The 15,226-nt window shown below is 48.9% G+C and overlaps 2 protein-coding genes across 2 annotated transcripts in view; both read left to right on the top strand.

Moving 5' to 3' along the window:
• The window catches only part of LOC309808862 (forkhead-associated domain-containing protein 1-like), a gene marked incomplete at both ends in the record, with an annotated part of 196,741 nt that overhangs the window by 163,616 nt on the left and 17,899 nt on the right, over positions 1–15,226 (top strand). The gene's annotated exons all lie outside the window — the stretch shown is intronic.
• The window catches only part of LOC309808040 (forkhead-associated domain-containing protein 1-like), a gene marked incomplete at both ends in the record, with an annotated part of 99,418 nt that overhangs the window by 67,572 nt on the left and 16,620 nt on the right, over positions 1–15,226 (top strand). Inside the window, 5 exons of the mRNA XM_082628051.1 lie at positions 60–164; positions 3,900–4,007; positions 6,746–6,829; positions 7,862–8,014; positions 8,867–9,064. Coding sequence (XP_082484177.1) covers positions 60–164; positions 3,900–4,007; positions 6,746–6,829; positions 7,862–8,014; positions 8,867–9,064 — 648 coding nt within the window. The remainder of the gene's footprint in view (positions 1–59; positions 165–3,899; positions 4,008–6,745; positions 6,830–7,861; positions 8,015–8,866; positions 9,065–15,226) is intronic.

Below are 15,226 nucleotides of genomic sequence, written 5' to 3'. Positions count from 1 at the left end.
TAATGAACCGGATGAAATGAGTTGTGAAGTTGACTTCCCTGTTGTTGGAACTCTTTCAGCAAATCCATGACATGGAAAAAGAAATGAGGAAGCTCAGGGTGGAGCTGAAAAGGAGCAGTACCGAGCAGAGCCTGATCTCTATGACGCTGCGGGAAAAGAGCAAGGTATGGCAGGGACAGGTCGGCCTGGGAACCACTCTGGGGCCAGCACTCCACCTGCATCATCTCTGTTCATCCTCACAATGACCCCATGCGGTCTATACTGGTATTAACCCCACTTTACAGTCGGGAAAACTGAGGCTCACAGAGGTGAAGGAAGTTATCCAAGTTCACTTGCATAAAGTAGTTGTGGCAGAACTTGAATCCAGGTCTGCCTGACTCCAAAGCTCCTGTGTGTAACCACTACCCTAGACTGCCTTCAAATCTTAATTGTGAAATTATCTAAGAAAGAATTGATCCATTAAATCAAGTTTGCCAATGATGTTGTTCCAACTTAAATTCTCATATTGATTTTTTTTGTTTTTTTGTTCCATCATTGAGAATGTTTTTAAAAATCTCAACATGTTTGTAATTTGTGTGTTTCTTCTTTTAATATGAACGATGTTTGCTTTATATATTTTGAGGCTGTGTTACTAGGTACATATAAATTTAGGATCCTAATACTTCCTGTAGAGCAAAACTTTAGATCATCATGAAATGTCCCTTTTCATCTCTAGTAGTGTTTCTCCCTTAACGTCTCCTTTGTCATTTAGGTTCACCACTGGCTTTCTGTTGGTTAGAGTTTTCATACCTTATCTTTTTCATACGTTCTCTGTCAATTTTTGTCTTAAGTTTTAGACATATGCCTTCAAATAGCGTATCATTTTTACAAAATACAGTTTGACCATCTTTGACTTTTAGTCCATTTATATTATGTAATTACTCGTGTACTGGGATTTAAATCTACCTTCTTGCTCAATACCAGATGTACCATCTGTGGTATGTTCCTTTTTCTCTCCTTTCTTGCCTCCTTCTGAGTGGATGGTTTTCTCTTATTCCACTTTCCCCCTCTATTAGCTTGGAAATATTTCACTTTTTTACTATTCTTTTAGTCATAGTAAGACAATAGCATTCATCCTTGACTCACCAAAATCACACATTAATTAAGTTTTTCACTCTTCTACTATTCTCTTAGTAGTCATCCTGAAGACTATAAAGTGCATTCTTTTTTTTTTTTTTCGGTACGCGGGCCTCTCACTGTTATGGCCTCTTCCGTTGTGGAGCACAGGCTCTGGACGCACAGGCTCAGTGGCCATGGCTCACAGGCCCAGCCGCTCTGCGGCATGTGGGATCCTCCTGGACCAGGACACGAACCCATGTCCCCTGCATCGGCAGGCAGACTCTCAACCGCTGCGCCACCAGGGAAGCCCTGCATTCTTAACTTACCAAGAGGCAATAGTAGTTGATAATGATGCCCTTCTCCTTGACAGTGCAATGAGTTTCAAACACCTTAACTTCACTTACCCCCTCCAGATTTATAAGCCATTACTGTCATTTTCTAAACTCCTCTTGATAGTTAAAACCCCACAAGACATTATTAGTGTTTTTCTATAGTCAGTATCATATCCACACATTACCCTTACTGTTGCTTGTCTTTTCTGCATCTCTGATCACCCACCTGGGTTCATTTTTCTTGTGTCTGAAGAATACCCTTTAATGTTTTCCCTCATTGTGGCTCTGCTGATGACAAATTCTCAAATGTGCCTGTGTGTCTGTCTGGAGATGTATATTTAACCTTCATTCTTAAAACACATTTGACTGCGTATTGAATTCTACAATGGCAACTCTTTTCTTTCAGCACATTAGATACAGCATTAGATATGTCACTATTGTCTTGTGGCTCCTATTATTTCTATTTAGAAGTCATCTGTAAGCCTAACTGTTGTACCTTTGCATAATCTGTCTTTTTCTCCGGTTGCTTTTAAGATTGTCTTTTTCCTTGATTTCCAGCAGTTTTATTATGGTTTATCTAGGTGTGGATTCAGTTTTATTTACCTCGTACAGAGTTCGTAGGGGCTTCTTGAATCTCTGGCTTGGTGTTTTGCCTTAGTTCAGGCGCTTGGGCTCTGTACCACACAGGCAGTGGGGAGCTACTAAGCCTCCTGAACAAGTGACTGATGCAATGACATTCGTGGACAGTAATTAGGGTGAAAATGAGAGTTACAATTTCTCATGTACTAGGCGTTACCCTGAACTTTTCACCTCTTAATCTTTACAACAGCGCTGTGATCTAGAAATCATCCTCTCCATTTTACAGATGAGAAAGTCAAGGCTACTAGTTACTAGTAAAGTAACTAGCCCAATGGCACAGTCGGTTTTGTCTGACTCCAGGTTTGTCTGACTTCAGTTACCCTGGCATAGCAAACAGCCACATGCTACTGTTTACACTGAAATTAATGAAAATTAAATAAAATTTTAATTCAGTTCCCCCGCCACACCAGCCCCATTTCGAGTGCTCGATCCCCAGATGTGGCTGGTGGCTGCCGTATTAGACAACACAGCCTCGCTCAGAGTACCTGTACCGTTGCAGAAAGTTCTGGTGGACAGAGCTGCCTTATAGCAGGGTAACTCTCACAGTACCGTTAAGATTGCACTGGAAGAAACTAAACTCGAGGCGAGGAGGCCAGTTGTCACAGTCCAGCTTGCATTTGAGAGGGGTTGGAGGACAGGCATGAGACCCCTGAGTGTGAGAGAGGGAGCAGGGCGGCTGTTGAAGGTGACTCTGAGGCTTGGGGACAGGAACGGGGGCTGTTCATGCAGAACACAAACAGGGGCAGAGTCCAAGGCTGGACTTGGCTTTTGCAGCATATGAAACAGGCTGCTGAAATAGAAGTCAGAGCATGTTTAGACCTGGGAGAAAACTAAGGCCCAGAGAGCTTAGATGACTTTTCCAAGGTAACGGAGCTGGGTAGAGGCTCTTCCACTGGGCCACACTACTCAGAAGAAAGCTCTTAAGGGCTTTTCTGGGTCTTTTATAACATCCCTGTGATCCCCCTCTTCAGATCCCTAAAAACACAGCCTGTGAATTTGTTTCAGCACAAAAACTTTCCATTTATTTACGAGTGTTTGCCTCATTTCCTGTTAGTGCCAGGGCCCAGGGCTCAGCAGGTGCATCCAAGAATTGAGCAGCTGCGAGGCCTACACTGGCCAGCCAAGGGTAGCGTGGAGCACTCCCAAGCTTACCGTGCGTTGACTGTTACCCAAGCAAGGGGGGAAAAGTAGGCAAGCTTCTCCACTTTAAAGGCCTTCCTTTTCAGGCTGCAGTTCTTAATAGACATTGCTTTGGCAAGCCTCCAGAGAGGTTACCACCAGTGAGTGTGCTCAAAGTGGTAACGACAAACAGTTATGATAATAAACCCAATCATAACATTTCCAAGTACCCATCACGAGTTATTAGAACGAGACTGTACGGCGGACATTCCCGTCCACCTTTCATAGGTTACAACAGTACTTAACACTCTCACAGAGCCCTTAAGCACTATTCCAAACACTGAATCCCCACAATGACTCTATGCAGTGATACTAGTATCATCATCCCCATTTGACAGATGAGGACACTGAGTCACGGAGCAGTGAAGTAACTTTCCGAGTGTCGTACGGCTTGTTAGGGACCGAGCTGGGATGGGAGTGTGCGGTAGAACATAGTTGAGCCCCGGGTGCAGAGCTCGGCCCTTTCCCGTAGGGGGCAACTCCCTGTGAGTTTGCCTCCACCCTGTGCATGCCTGTGACCCCTGCTGCTGGGCTGCAGCTGTCCCTACCCCTCAGGGACTCCCCCACTGCCATTAGCCCACCCAGAAGAGTTTCCCCAGAGGGCATGATGATCACATTAGCAGCAAGCCCACGCTTTCATCATCCTTTCAGGTGGAAGAGAAGCTTCGGGAGGATTCCAGAAGGAAATTGCTTCAGCTGCAAGAAATGAGGAACAGAGAAAACCTCATTAAAGCCAATTTGGAAAGGGCAGTAGGTCAGGTAGGCGTGCTGCAGAGCCCCTTCACGGGCCCGTGCTCTCCACGGAATCCCGCACCCAAGCGGCCGGCAGGGATGAATGAGGAGGAAGACGGCCTGCCTTAGTTCACCCGCTTATCTCAGGGGCAGGGCTTTGTGCGGCTTCCGCGTCCCCGTGGATTCCACTAAAGAGGCTTTTCCTTCTGGGAAGCTGCCCACTCCAGTGTTTGCTGTTGCCTGAGACCCTGACCAAGCAGCCAGTCCCAGCTCAAGGCCCACCCCAGTGAACCAGCTGTGCAGTTCCCTCTTGGGAAGGGTTTGAGCTCTTGACCTCGGTGGTGTTTCTAGCACTTTCTCCTTCACATTTTTTGTCCTGACATTTAGAGCGATCTTTCTTCCTCTGGGCCCCCAAACAGATGCTACAGTCAGTGTCCCCAGGGAAATGCCACATTTCTGTTTGTTTGTTTGTTTGTTTTGTTTGGCCGAACCGCGTGGCTTGCAGGATTTTAGTTCCCCGACCAGGGATGGAACCCGTGCCCCCTGCAGTGGCTGCATGGAGTCTTAACCACTGGAGCGCCAGGGAAGTCCTGCCACTTTTCTTAATAAAGTAAAACCCAGAATACCACAGCTTATGCCAGGTGGAGGTGGGCAGGGTGGGGAGAGGGCCATTTCCCAGGCCTCTGACCCAAGATGGCCCAGTGGCCCTTCCTCTGACACGTGGCACAGACATGAGGGCCAGAACATGCAAACGAGCCTTCACCAAAGGCTAAGGGAGAGCAAAGGAGAACCCAAGACGGGGCACTGGCCCTCCAGAACACAGCCCACCGAGGGCAGCCCATCTTGGACCCCCTCCACAAGGCATCCTCTCCTGGCAGCCACAGCTCCAGGGGGACCAAGAACGTTTTGCATGTATGTGTTTGTGCTTTTCTTTTTCTGGGAGAGTGAGTCCACCTCGTCACTCATTGGATGCTCAGAAGGATTTGTAAACCACCAAAAAAGGTTAAGAACCACAATCCTTAAAGGAGCCCTCCGTCCCACCCAGCCCAGCTCCCAAAGCCCTTGAGTTTGGTAGCATCCAAGCCTGAACCATCAGTGTGACCGGAATTTGTCCCACGCACTGAACTTCAGAGGCACCCACAAGTTAAATGATGATGCTGACCCTCAGGCAGGTTTGAAAGCCTCTTCAACCAACTTCCACACCATCACCCCCGGTGTCCTTTCTCCTGCAGGGTGCCGACCCCTTAGCAAGGCAGAGAGCCCGCCAGCCTGGGCTTCCCTCCATGCACCTGGGCTACCCCTCACCTTGCTGGCACTCTGCACCCACGGCGAACACCCGCCTTGAGGGCATGATCTGCGCCACTTGCCGAGCGCCTGGTCATGGCTCTGGCCAGGGGTCATGCAGGAAGACCCTCAGAGACACTGAGATTCCTCCAGGTCTAGACTCGAGAGAGAAAGGACGAACAAGGCTTCTCTGCGCTGCCTGGGCCTTGCTGCTTCACCCCCTTGTCTCCACAGCCCGCTCCCGGCCTGAGGTCCTGCCCTTCCCCAGGCCAGTGACCACAGGACTCAGCCCACCATCCAGCAGGACCTGTCCCTCCCCACCCCCACCCCCCACCAAGCAGTCCTGTAGGGCGCCTCTGGTGATAACACGGGCCATTGCCCACAGGGCCCTCTGCATAACCTCTTCCTCGGGTGAGCTAGGACCCTCCCTTGGCCATGAAACCAGCAGACGACCCAGAGTCCCTCCAATCACCCAGCTGGCTTCTGGCAGGATGACTGCAGAGGTGTCCTTAGGAGAGTCACAATTCCTCTACTTGGCTTCCCAGAGCTCCCTGGTGTGCAGCAGACTCCTGTGTCTTAGGACCTGTTCACGTTCTCATTGATTCTGTGGCCCTTGTGGTCCTTCAGGGCTCTGTTTTAGAGCCTTTCATGACCACATTTTGCCAGTGAGCCAAAAACCCAGGCCAAGGGCCATCACGTTGGGAAATTTCCAGAGAAACTTGGGCTTCTTTGCCGTTCAAGTCTCATGAGCCTGGGGCATCTTGAACTCGTCATTCTAGAAGCCCTGACTTAATTTAACTGTGTTGTTTCATCATCCGTAATATGAAGACACCAGCATCAGGGAGGCACTCAGTAAAAACTGGCTGAACTGAAGGAGAGGACTTTGAACATCTGACTTGACAGGTGTTTCTGTTCTAAGCATTCGATGAACGTTTATTGAGTGCCTGCTGTGTGCCAGGCGCTGCACCAGGCTCCGGGGACCTGGAGAGGAGTACAGGAGACGTCGTCTTCAGGACACAAGGTCTAAGGCACAAAACGGCAGCAGGCAGCTCCTCCTTCTCTCCCCAGGCACCCTTGCTGATGACACGAGTTACCCGGGCTGGCAGCCTCAATGTTTATCTCACAGCCTGGTGCCAACGTAGCAATTACGGAAGAGCGCTCCTGGCCCTGGACTTCCCACTGGATAATTGGCAGCAAGTGGCTCTTCCGAGAGCCCGAGACGTGTGTGTGCTGACCGTGTGCGTCGGCTAGGTTAGGCGGGCACACCTGAAAAGTCATTAAAACCTGCTGTCCCCCTCTCTTGTGTGGGCACTGCCCCTTCCGGTGAGAGGTGAAGGTGTTAATTACCCATAATGACCACTAAAGGCGTGCAGAGCCTTCTCACCGATTTCTCCCAGACCCAGCGACGGAGGCGCCTCCCCCAGCCTTGCCGCTGCAGCTGCGCCCCTCACCTCATCCCCTTCCCTTTCTTTGTGCTGCAGCTGGAGCTTTTCAGAGGTCAGGTCCTCAAGGCCACCTGCGGACGCGTGAAACCGTTCCAGGACAAACCCGTCTCCAATCAGCAGGCTCGTCTCTCTTCCCCACTTTCTCCTTCAGGGACCCGGGGCTCCAGACACTGGGAGCATATGTTCCTGTTTTTTGTTGGTGGCACATAATTTTCACACTGTTGCTACACCATAAAGATTTGTTTTGATTTTCTGGGATTTCCTGGCTTTTCAAGTAAAAGCCAGTTAAACTCCCTTGCAGTGTTTCTGTGAAAATCAAATTAAACCACCCAGGACTGTGTCTGGTCGGCAGACCCGCACGGTGTACCTCCGTTAGCCCCGCGAGGAAAGGAGCGGCCTCAGCATGGACGGTGCGTCCTCGCTCGCTCGTTCCTCCTGAAGTGGCAGATGGCAGTGAGGGTGGGCCTCTGGCTGTAACGATGCCTTATTATCCTTCCGTTTATCCTCTCCAATCCTGGGTGTCAGCGCGCGGGTCACAAGATCACACCACGGGCTTCTCTCGGACGACCTCCTTTTTAGGAGCCCACAGCATCAGGCTCAGTGTGATGAATCCCTCCCAGAATGCAGAAGAATCTAGAACACACTCGTGGCCACATGACAGGCCTTTGGCTCTTAAAACACCATCTCTGATCCTGGGAAACATGCCCCGGTGACAGAGCCAATATCCACGCTCCAGAGCCAACCCGAAAACACGCCAGGACCTCCCTCCTCCGAGCTTAAGCTGAAGCCCTCCAGGTCCCCTCCCCCCAGAGCCACCCTGCATTTTAATTAATTAATTAATTAATTTTTGCTGGGTTGGGTCTTCGTTTCTGTGCGAGGGCTTTCTCCAGTTGCGGCGAGCAGGGGCCACCCTTCATCGCGGTGCGCGGGCCTCTCACTATCGCGGCCTCTCTTGTTGCGGAGCACAGGCTCCAGACGCGCAGGCTCGGTAGTTGTGGCTCACAGGCCCAGTTGCTCCGCGGCATGTGGGATCTTCCCCGACCAGGGCTTGAACCCGCATCCCCTGCATCGGCAGGCAGACTCCCAACCACCGCGCCACCAGGGAAGCCCCACCCTGCATTTTAAATCTTTTTTTTTTCTTTTTCTCACCAGTTACCAGAAAAGAGCAGCAGGGTCACAGAGGACAATAGCAACGTTTGGCAGCAAAAGCGGACCCTGCAGAAGGAGACCCAGCTCAGCAGCTGCAAAGAGGAGGAAATCACCCAGAACATCAAGAAGCTGAAGACATCCTTAGACAGTTGCCAGGTGCCCCCTTCTCCATTCCTCAAATGTCCCCTGTGTCTCATTTTTGTGCTCCTTGTTCAGGAAATTGTCCAGCTCTGCTTTTAGTCCACCTTTTCTCTTGTTGGAGAAATCTGTTTGAGATCAGAAAACAAAGGACCTCCAGAAATGCCTCCCAGGTGAACTTGGTGTGGCCAAGGAGAAGCTGCCCGACACACTCCAAGTACTGCCTTTGGGAGGCCCCAGACCCCGGGGGAAAAAAAACAGCCCCGTGTTATTTCCAGAGAAACCAAAGAAACCTTCTGCTCTTTATTTGCAGTTTTCTTTTCTGTCCCAGCAGTGGAAGGCTGCTCTTACCCTTATTGGACCAGAGGGTCTGGCAGAGCCCCCACTTCATGGCCCCCACGCAGGGATCCAGCTTATCACATCAGGCAGCTGCTTCTGCTTTCTCTGGAAATATGCAGCTACTATTTGGGGAGTCTGGGCAAATGTTGGCTTGTCAGCACTCTTTCAAATCAGGAAACCGCACTTTATGACCAGCTTGTGTGTTGATCTCAGCAGGAATTCTGTAACCAAATTTGCTTCTCCTTTCAGCCAAATCGTCCTTGGCAATTTGGCTTTGGAATTGCCTATACCTAAACAAAGGGTCTATTTGTCCATCCAGAGTCCCAGTTAGAGTGCACGTGAAATAAAAGCTGCCTCCTTCCTTCCGCCCCCCGAAAAAGGGAAGTAAAACTGGGCCGTCACAGGGCGGCCAACATACGGCTCTGCCTGCTTCACGGGCCCGTCAAGAACACTGCTCTGTGTGGGTCACAACCGTCAGGTGGTATTTCTGGCGATGGTGCCCGGGCTCCTCACGACCTCATCTCTTTCCAGGCGTGCATGACAATGTCTTGCTCTAGCAATGAGCTGAAGAAGGAAGTCGACCTCCTACAGCACCTGCAGGTGAGCCCACCTGTCTCAGGGCTCCAGAAGGTGGCACTGGACATCTTGCGCCTGTCACTGTCCTGGCTGGAGGAAACGGAGCATCTCCTCCACGAGGTGGGGATCCAGTTCTCCAGCTCCGACAAAGGTGATTGAAACTCTTTTCTCACATAGTTACATGGCTGAAATATTGCGTTGAATCTGATCACGATGGGACATCTATTGAGGGAGGCTTCTTAGGTATGTGGCCAAGTGTTCCCTTCTCCAGACTTCACTTTGCTTCACCACTTGAGAAGCAGTGTTCCTGGAAAAAAGTACACAAGTGAGACGTGATTACTGGAGAAAAATGAGACGTGACAGTGGCAAAAGGAAAAATCGAAATTATGCTAAATCTTCTCTCTCAGAAGTAACCATATATATACATATATAGAGTAGAGACGTTTTTTAGAGCAGTTTTATGTTCATGGCAAAATTGAGAGGATGATACAGAGATTTCCCAGGTACCCCCTGTCCCCACTCATACACAGCCTCCCCCATTTATCAGCATCAGCACCAGAGAGGTACAGTTGTCAGGACTGATGAACCTACATTGACACATCCTAATCACCCAAAGTCCATGGTTTATATTAGGGTTCACTCTTTTTCATTTTGATTTTATTGGAGTGTAGTTGATTTACAGTGCTGTGTAGGGGTCACTCTTGGTGTTGTACATCCTATGGGTTTGGACTTGGACAAATGTGTGATGACATGTATCCACCATTATAATATCATACAGAATCGTTTCACTGCCCTGGCCTTTCTCGCCTTCTGAGATGGCCCACGCTCTGTCTGTGGAGTGTGTTTCTCTCTAAATAAGTCCACGTCTTACCTATCACTTTGTCTCTCACTGAATTCTTTCTGTGATGAGACATCAACAACCTGAGCTTCATTAAGTCCTGAGACCAGCAGGTCCACCAATAATGAGGCCCACCCCGGGGAGGACCCAGAGGCCCTGTAAATCACAATGCTCCACCGGGAAGATGGTCCAGTCCTGAAGGTGCCTTTGATCCCAAATCTACTGCCCTAAGCAGAAGCCAGGGAGCACGGCGGGGGATGTGGTTCAGATCAGGCCATCTCTGAGCAGATTGGTGGATTCTGTGCACAAAGCCCTGGTATTAGGTCAACTCGATTTATGAGTTTCACTTCTCAGGTCACTCTGTAACTACACAGTAACAGAAAGTACGCAGAATTCATTAAAAGCCACCTGTGGAGTCCATAGAGGGGAAGTGGGGTGGGTGAAGTTACAGATCAGGGACGTGGTAATAAAGCAAAATGATGATAACCCATAAACCCAAATATCTAGAAACTGATATTCTAGAAACTGAGGAAAGTAAAGCTACAAGTTTAACAAAATAAAAAGAAGCAAAGGAGAAGCCAACTTCAGAGCCAGCCTATGCAATTCCTCCATGGCAGCGCATGTTTGCCTGATTGAAGCCTGGCCCTGCTGTTCTTCAGTGCCTTCCTATTAGTGCCTTAAGTAATCAACATCTCCAGTAATCCCTCTGCAGTGTTCAGGAATTCAACTCGTCATGGGGAAACCTGTGGTTTGAGGACTTAAGTTTTTAAGATAACGTCTTTTCTTTTCAAAACTGGACATTTTTATTCCAAATAAAAGAACCTATCCCCCCCCAAAAAAAGAATAGTTTCACTGCCCTGAAAATCCTCTGTGCTCCCTCCCAGCCCCCCCGCAGCCCCTGGCAACCACAGATCTTTTTACCGTCGCCATAGTTTTTGCCTTTTCCAGGATATCATGTAGTTGGAATCATACAACTTTTCAGATTAGTTTCTTTTATTTAGTAATATGCATTTTCGTTGCCTCCAAGTCTTTTCATGGCTTGATAGCTCTTTTTTTCTTTTTAAGTGCCCAATAATATTCCATTATCCATTCACCTACTGAAGGACATCCTGGTGGCTTCCAAGTTTTGGCAGTTATGAATAAAGCTGCCATAAACGTCCACATGCAGGGTTTTGTGTGGACATGTTTTCAACTTCTTTGAGTAAATACCAAGGGCGCGGTTGCTGAATCGTGTGGTTAGAGTACATTTAGGTTTTTTTTTTAATTAATTTATTTTATTTTATTTATTTTTGGCTGCATTGGGTCTTCATTGCTGCGCATGGGCTTTCTCTAGTTACGGCAAGCGGGGGCTACTCTTCCTTGTGGTGCACAGGCTTCTCATTGCAGTGGCTTCTCTTGTTGCGTTGCATGGGCTCTAGGTGCGCAGGCTTCAGTAGTTGTGGCACGCGGGCTCAGTAGTGGTGGCTCACGGGCTCTAGAGCACAGGCTCAGTAGTTGTGGCACACAGGCTTAGTTGCTCTGTGGCATGTGGGATCTTCCCAGACCAGGGCTTGAACCTGTGTCCCTTGCATTGGCAGGCGGATTCTTAACCACTACGCCACCAGGGAAGTCCGTAGAGTACGTTTAGTTTTTAAGAAAACCACAAAACTCTTTTCCAAAGTGGCTGTTTTGCGTTCCCGCCAACAATGAATGAGAGTTCCTGTTGCTTCACATCCTCGCTAGCGTTTGGTATCATCACTACTATCATATTTTGTGTGGAACTTCCAGGGCATTTTCCCATGGAAAGAGCTGTGTGATTCTAGGCAAGTTACTTCCCCTCTCTGTGCCTGTTTCTTTACCTGTAAAATGGGGATAATAGGGAATACTCACCCCTTAGGATTTTTGTGAGGATTAAAATGCATTGATACATGTAAAGTACTTAGAATAGTACCTGGCATAAAATAGGCACTACCTATCCACGTGTATTGATTTTTTAACTTTACAAAAGAATAATGTCATATTATACCCAATTTCCTTTAGTTTCATTCCTAACAGTACATCTGGAGCATCCTTCAATGTCAATACACAGATCTACATCATCGCTGTCACTGATGGCAAGGAACCCCATTCTGAAGGATGTACCGTAATTTATTTAGCCAGTCCTCTATCATGGGCATTTAAGTTGCTTCCAGTTTTCACACTTAATAGATGAGGCTGACATAAATATTATTCACACATACCTGTTCATCTTATCTTTATCATCCTAGATGTGGAAGGATATGAACCACTTTCATTCAACAAAGATTTATCGCAGGCCTCCTAGATACCAGGCACAGTGCAGGATGGAAATATAATGGGGTCAGAAACAGGTAGAATCCAGGTTATGGGGTATATGGATGTTGGCTGTAAAATTCCTCCCTCTTCACTGTACATTTGAAATCTTTCATTATAAAATATTGGGGAACTAACAGGCACTCTCCCTGCGCTTGTAGATCTTAGGGTCTCAGGGAGGAATAGGGTGGGGCATTAACTGAAAAATCACTCCCATGTAAAACTTTAATCATGACAGTTGCTTTGAAGAAGTGCAGGGCTCTGACCTGGTCAGGGACGGCAGGGCAACTGCAGGGTGCATAGGAGTTATTTGCCAAAGAGGGGAGGGGAGGGCATTCTGGGTGGAGGGAGCAGCGTGGTGGGATCGAAGGAAGCATGGAGAACTCAAGGGGCTTAAAGAAATGGAGGCGGAGGGCAGGGACTGGTGAAGGAGGTCCACAGGGGCTGTATCATGTTGTGGCCGGGGGCTTGCAGAGCCCTGGTAAGAAGCTCTGCTTTAACCTGAGAGCAGAGAGAAGCCCACGAAAGGTTTTAAGTAAGGAACTGATGGAACAGGCTTGCATTTGGAGACAGTCATCTTGGCCACGAGTGGAAAATGTACAGGAAGGTGGCCAGCACAGAACCCCGGGAGAGCAGTTAGGAGGCTGTCACAAGACACGATGGTGGCCCTCACTGTGGCAATGGAGGGGACGGAGCAAGAGAGAAGATTCCAGGGGCATTTAAGAGATGAATCAACAGGCCTCAGTGATGGAGTTAGATATGGCTAGAAGGGAAGGGATGGTGGCCCTCACTGTGGCAATGGAGGGGACGGAGCAAGAGAGAAGATTCCAGGGGCATTTAAGAGATGAATCAACAGGCCTCAGTGATGGAGTTAGATATGGCTAGAAGGGAAGTGATGGAGAGAAAGGAGGCTACAGATCTCCAGGTTTCTGGCTTGTGTTAAAAGTACAGATGTGGTTCCTTCACTAAAATCCAGAGTAAGGAATGCCACAGGAGGACCGGGTTTGAGAGGGAAGATGAGTGTGAGGTGCCTGTAGACATCCAAAGTGAGGTGCCAAGGACGCAGCTGTCACCCTGGATATCCAACCGTATCAGTGATGTGGCCCTGGAACCCAGAAGAACATGTGCCACATAGCGGGTGCTTAGTCAGATGGGATGGATGGACGGGTGGATGGATGGATGGTGATTAAAGCCATACGTGTGAATGGTATCACTAGGAAGAAAGTATTGAATGAGAAGGGAGAGCCCAGGGCCACACCTGGGAAACTCCAACATTTATCGTTGATCCTTCTTGCCAAAGCGCTCTCCAGGGAGGCTGCACAAACTTGACATTCTTGCAATAATGAATGAGAATAGAGGAGTGATTTTCAACTCCGGTGATTAAACAGCCCCAGCCAGGATATGTCTAAGGTAATCCAGAAGGTGGTGTGAATTTCTTTTAAACGTGTTTAAAAAGAAAGGCAAGGCTTCCCTGGTGGCACAGTGGTTGGGAGTCTGCCTGCTAATGCAGGGGACACGGATTCGAGCCCTGGTCTGGGAGGATCCCACATGCCACGGAGCAGCTAGGCCCGTGAGCCACAACTACTGAGCCTGCGCGTCTGGAGCCTGTGCTCCACAAGAGAAGCTGCGATAGTGAGAGGCCCGCGCACCGCGATGAAGAGTGGCCCCTGCTTGCTGCAACTACATGAAGCCCTCTCACAGAAACGAAGACCCAAGACAGCCAAAAAAATAAGTAAATAAACAAATGTGGGGTTTAAGAAAAAAAAGAGAGGCAAAATCCAGATGAACTTTTCTGTCAGTGCCTGCCCCTCCCCGATAGCGTAGAGAACAGGGGCGCTGCATTGCTCCCGGCAACCCAGCCCCTCCCCAACCCCTGTATTACTGTCGTTGTAATCGTGGCAGAGTCTGAGTGTGCGTGAAACCAAGAGAGATGTGGCCCACAGTTCTAGCTGTTCTTCAAAATCAGAACTAAAACAAGGAAAGACCATGATCTCTATCCTAGTAATAGCGGGGCCAAGCAATGTGTGCACTGTCCCCTCCCCAGGCTTTAGGACTCACTGAAGCCTCTGCCTCTAAATCTAGTCATACATTCCCGTAAAGAAACATGGGTTGCGAAATTAAGCCATCAGGGGCTTCCCTGGTGGCGCAGTGATTGAGAGTCCGCCTGCTGATGCAGGGGACACGGGTTCGTGCCCCGGTCCGGGAAGATCCCACATGCCGCGGAGCGGCTGGGCCCGTGAGCCATGGCCGCTGAGCCTGCGCGTCCGGAGCCTGTGCTCCGCAACAGGAGAGGCCACAACAGTGAGAGGCCCACGTACCGCTAAAAAAAAAAAAAAAAAGAAGAAGCTGGCTCAAAAACTTTTTATGTGTTAGTCCACCATGATAAGTGATTCAAGGTACTTCCCATTACTGAGGCCAGCAGGGGATCCCCCAGTCACTCATCACCATACGCAAGCAGTCCTAAGAGCCTTGTGTGTTCACAGTTCCTAAGAGGAGGGTAGGAACCATGGTTTGTTTAACTCCTCCTCGGTACTTGTCACTGTGTTAGTTGTTTTACATGTACTGTGTACTTTCATCTTCCAACAGCCCAATGAGCCAGGTACTATTGTCGTCTTTATTTTGCAAGTAAGGAAACTGAGTATCAATAACATTAAGAAACTTGCTCAAAGTCACACAGCTGGTGCATGGTAGGGTCAGGACTCAAACTGAGGTCGTTGTGATCCTGGCACTTGTGTTTTTTCTGTGACCCCACACGCCCTCCGAAGATCCAGAGGGGTACCAGGTACATGCCCGGTTCCTAGAGGACAGGTTCTGTCGTTAACTTGAACAGAGACAAACCTGAGAGTTTCATTCCCTGGAGTGAAGGGTGTCTGATGCGCACCGCGGGCCTCGCCCCAGCAAAGCCCCATTTGCATTAGAACGAATAATTCTGAGTTCAGGCTTTGGAGACCAGCTGCTAAGGTGTGACTATCAAGTGTGCACTTACTCATTGTGTGAGCAGGTCTCGACTTCTGTGTGCCTCTGTTTACTTGGTTATAAAATGGGGTTAAGATCTCACCAGGTAGTTGTGAGGATTAAACGACGTGGTACCCAAATCGTGGGGTCACACATAAGCCTTAGGAAACGGTAGCTGCCATCCGCATCAGCCTTGAATACTTGTTGATTTA

Source organism: Mesoplodon mirus (genome assembly GCF_964341445.2).
Source record: "Mesoplodon mirus genome assembly, chromosome: 7".
Classification (NCBI taxonomy): Eukaryota; Metazoa; Chordata; class Mammalia; order Artiodactyla; family Ziphiidae; genus Mesoplodon; species Mesoplodon mirus.
Note: the sequence above shows the minus strand (reverse complement) of the source record. Positions and strands in the feature narration are given on the sequence as shown.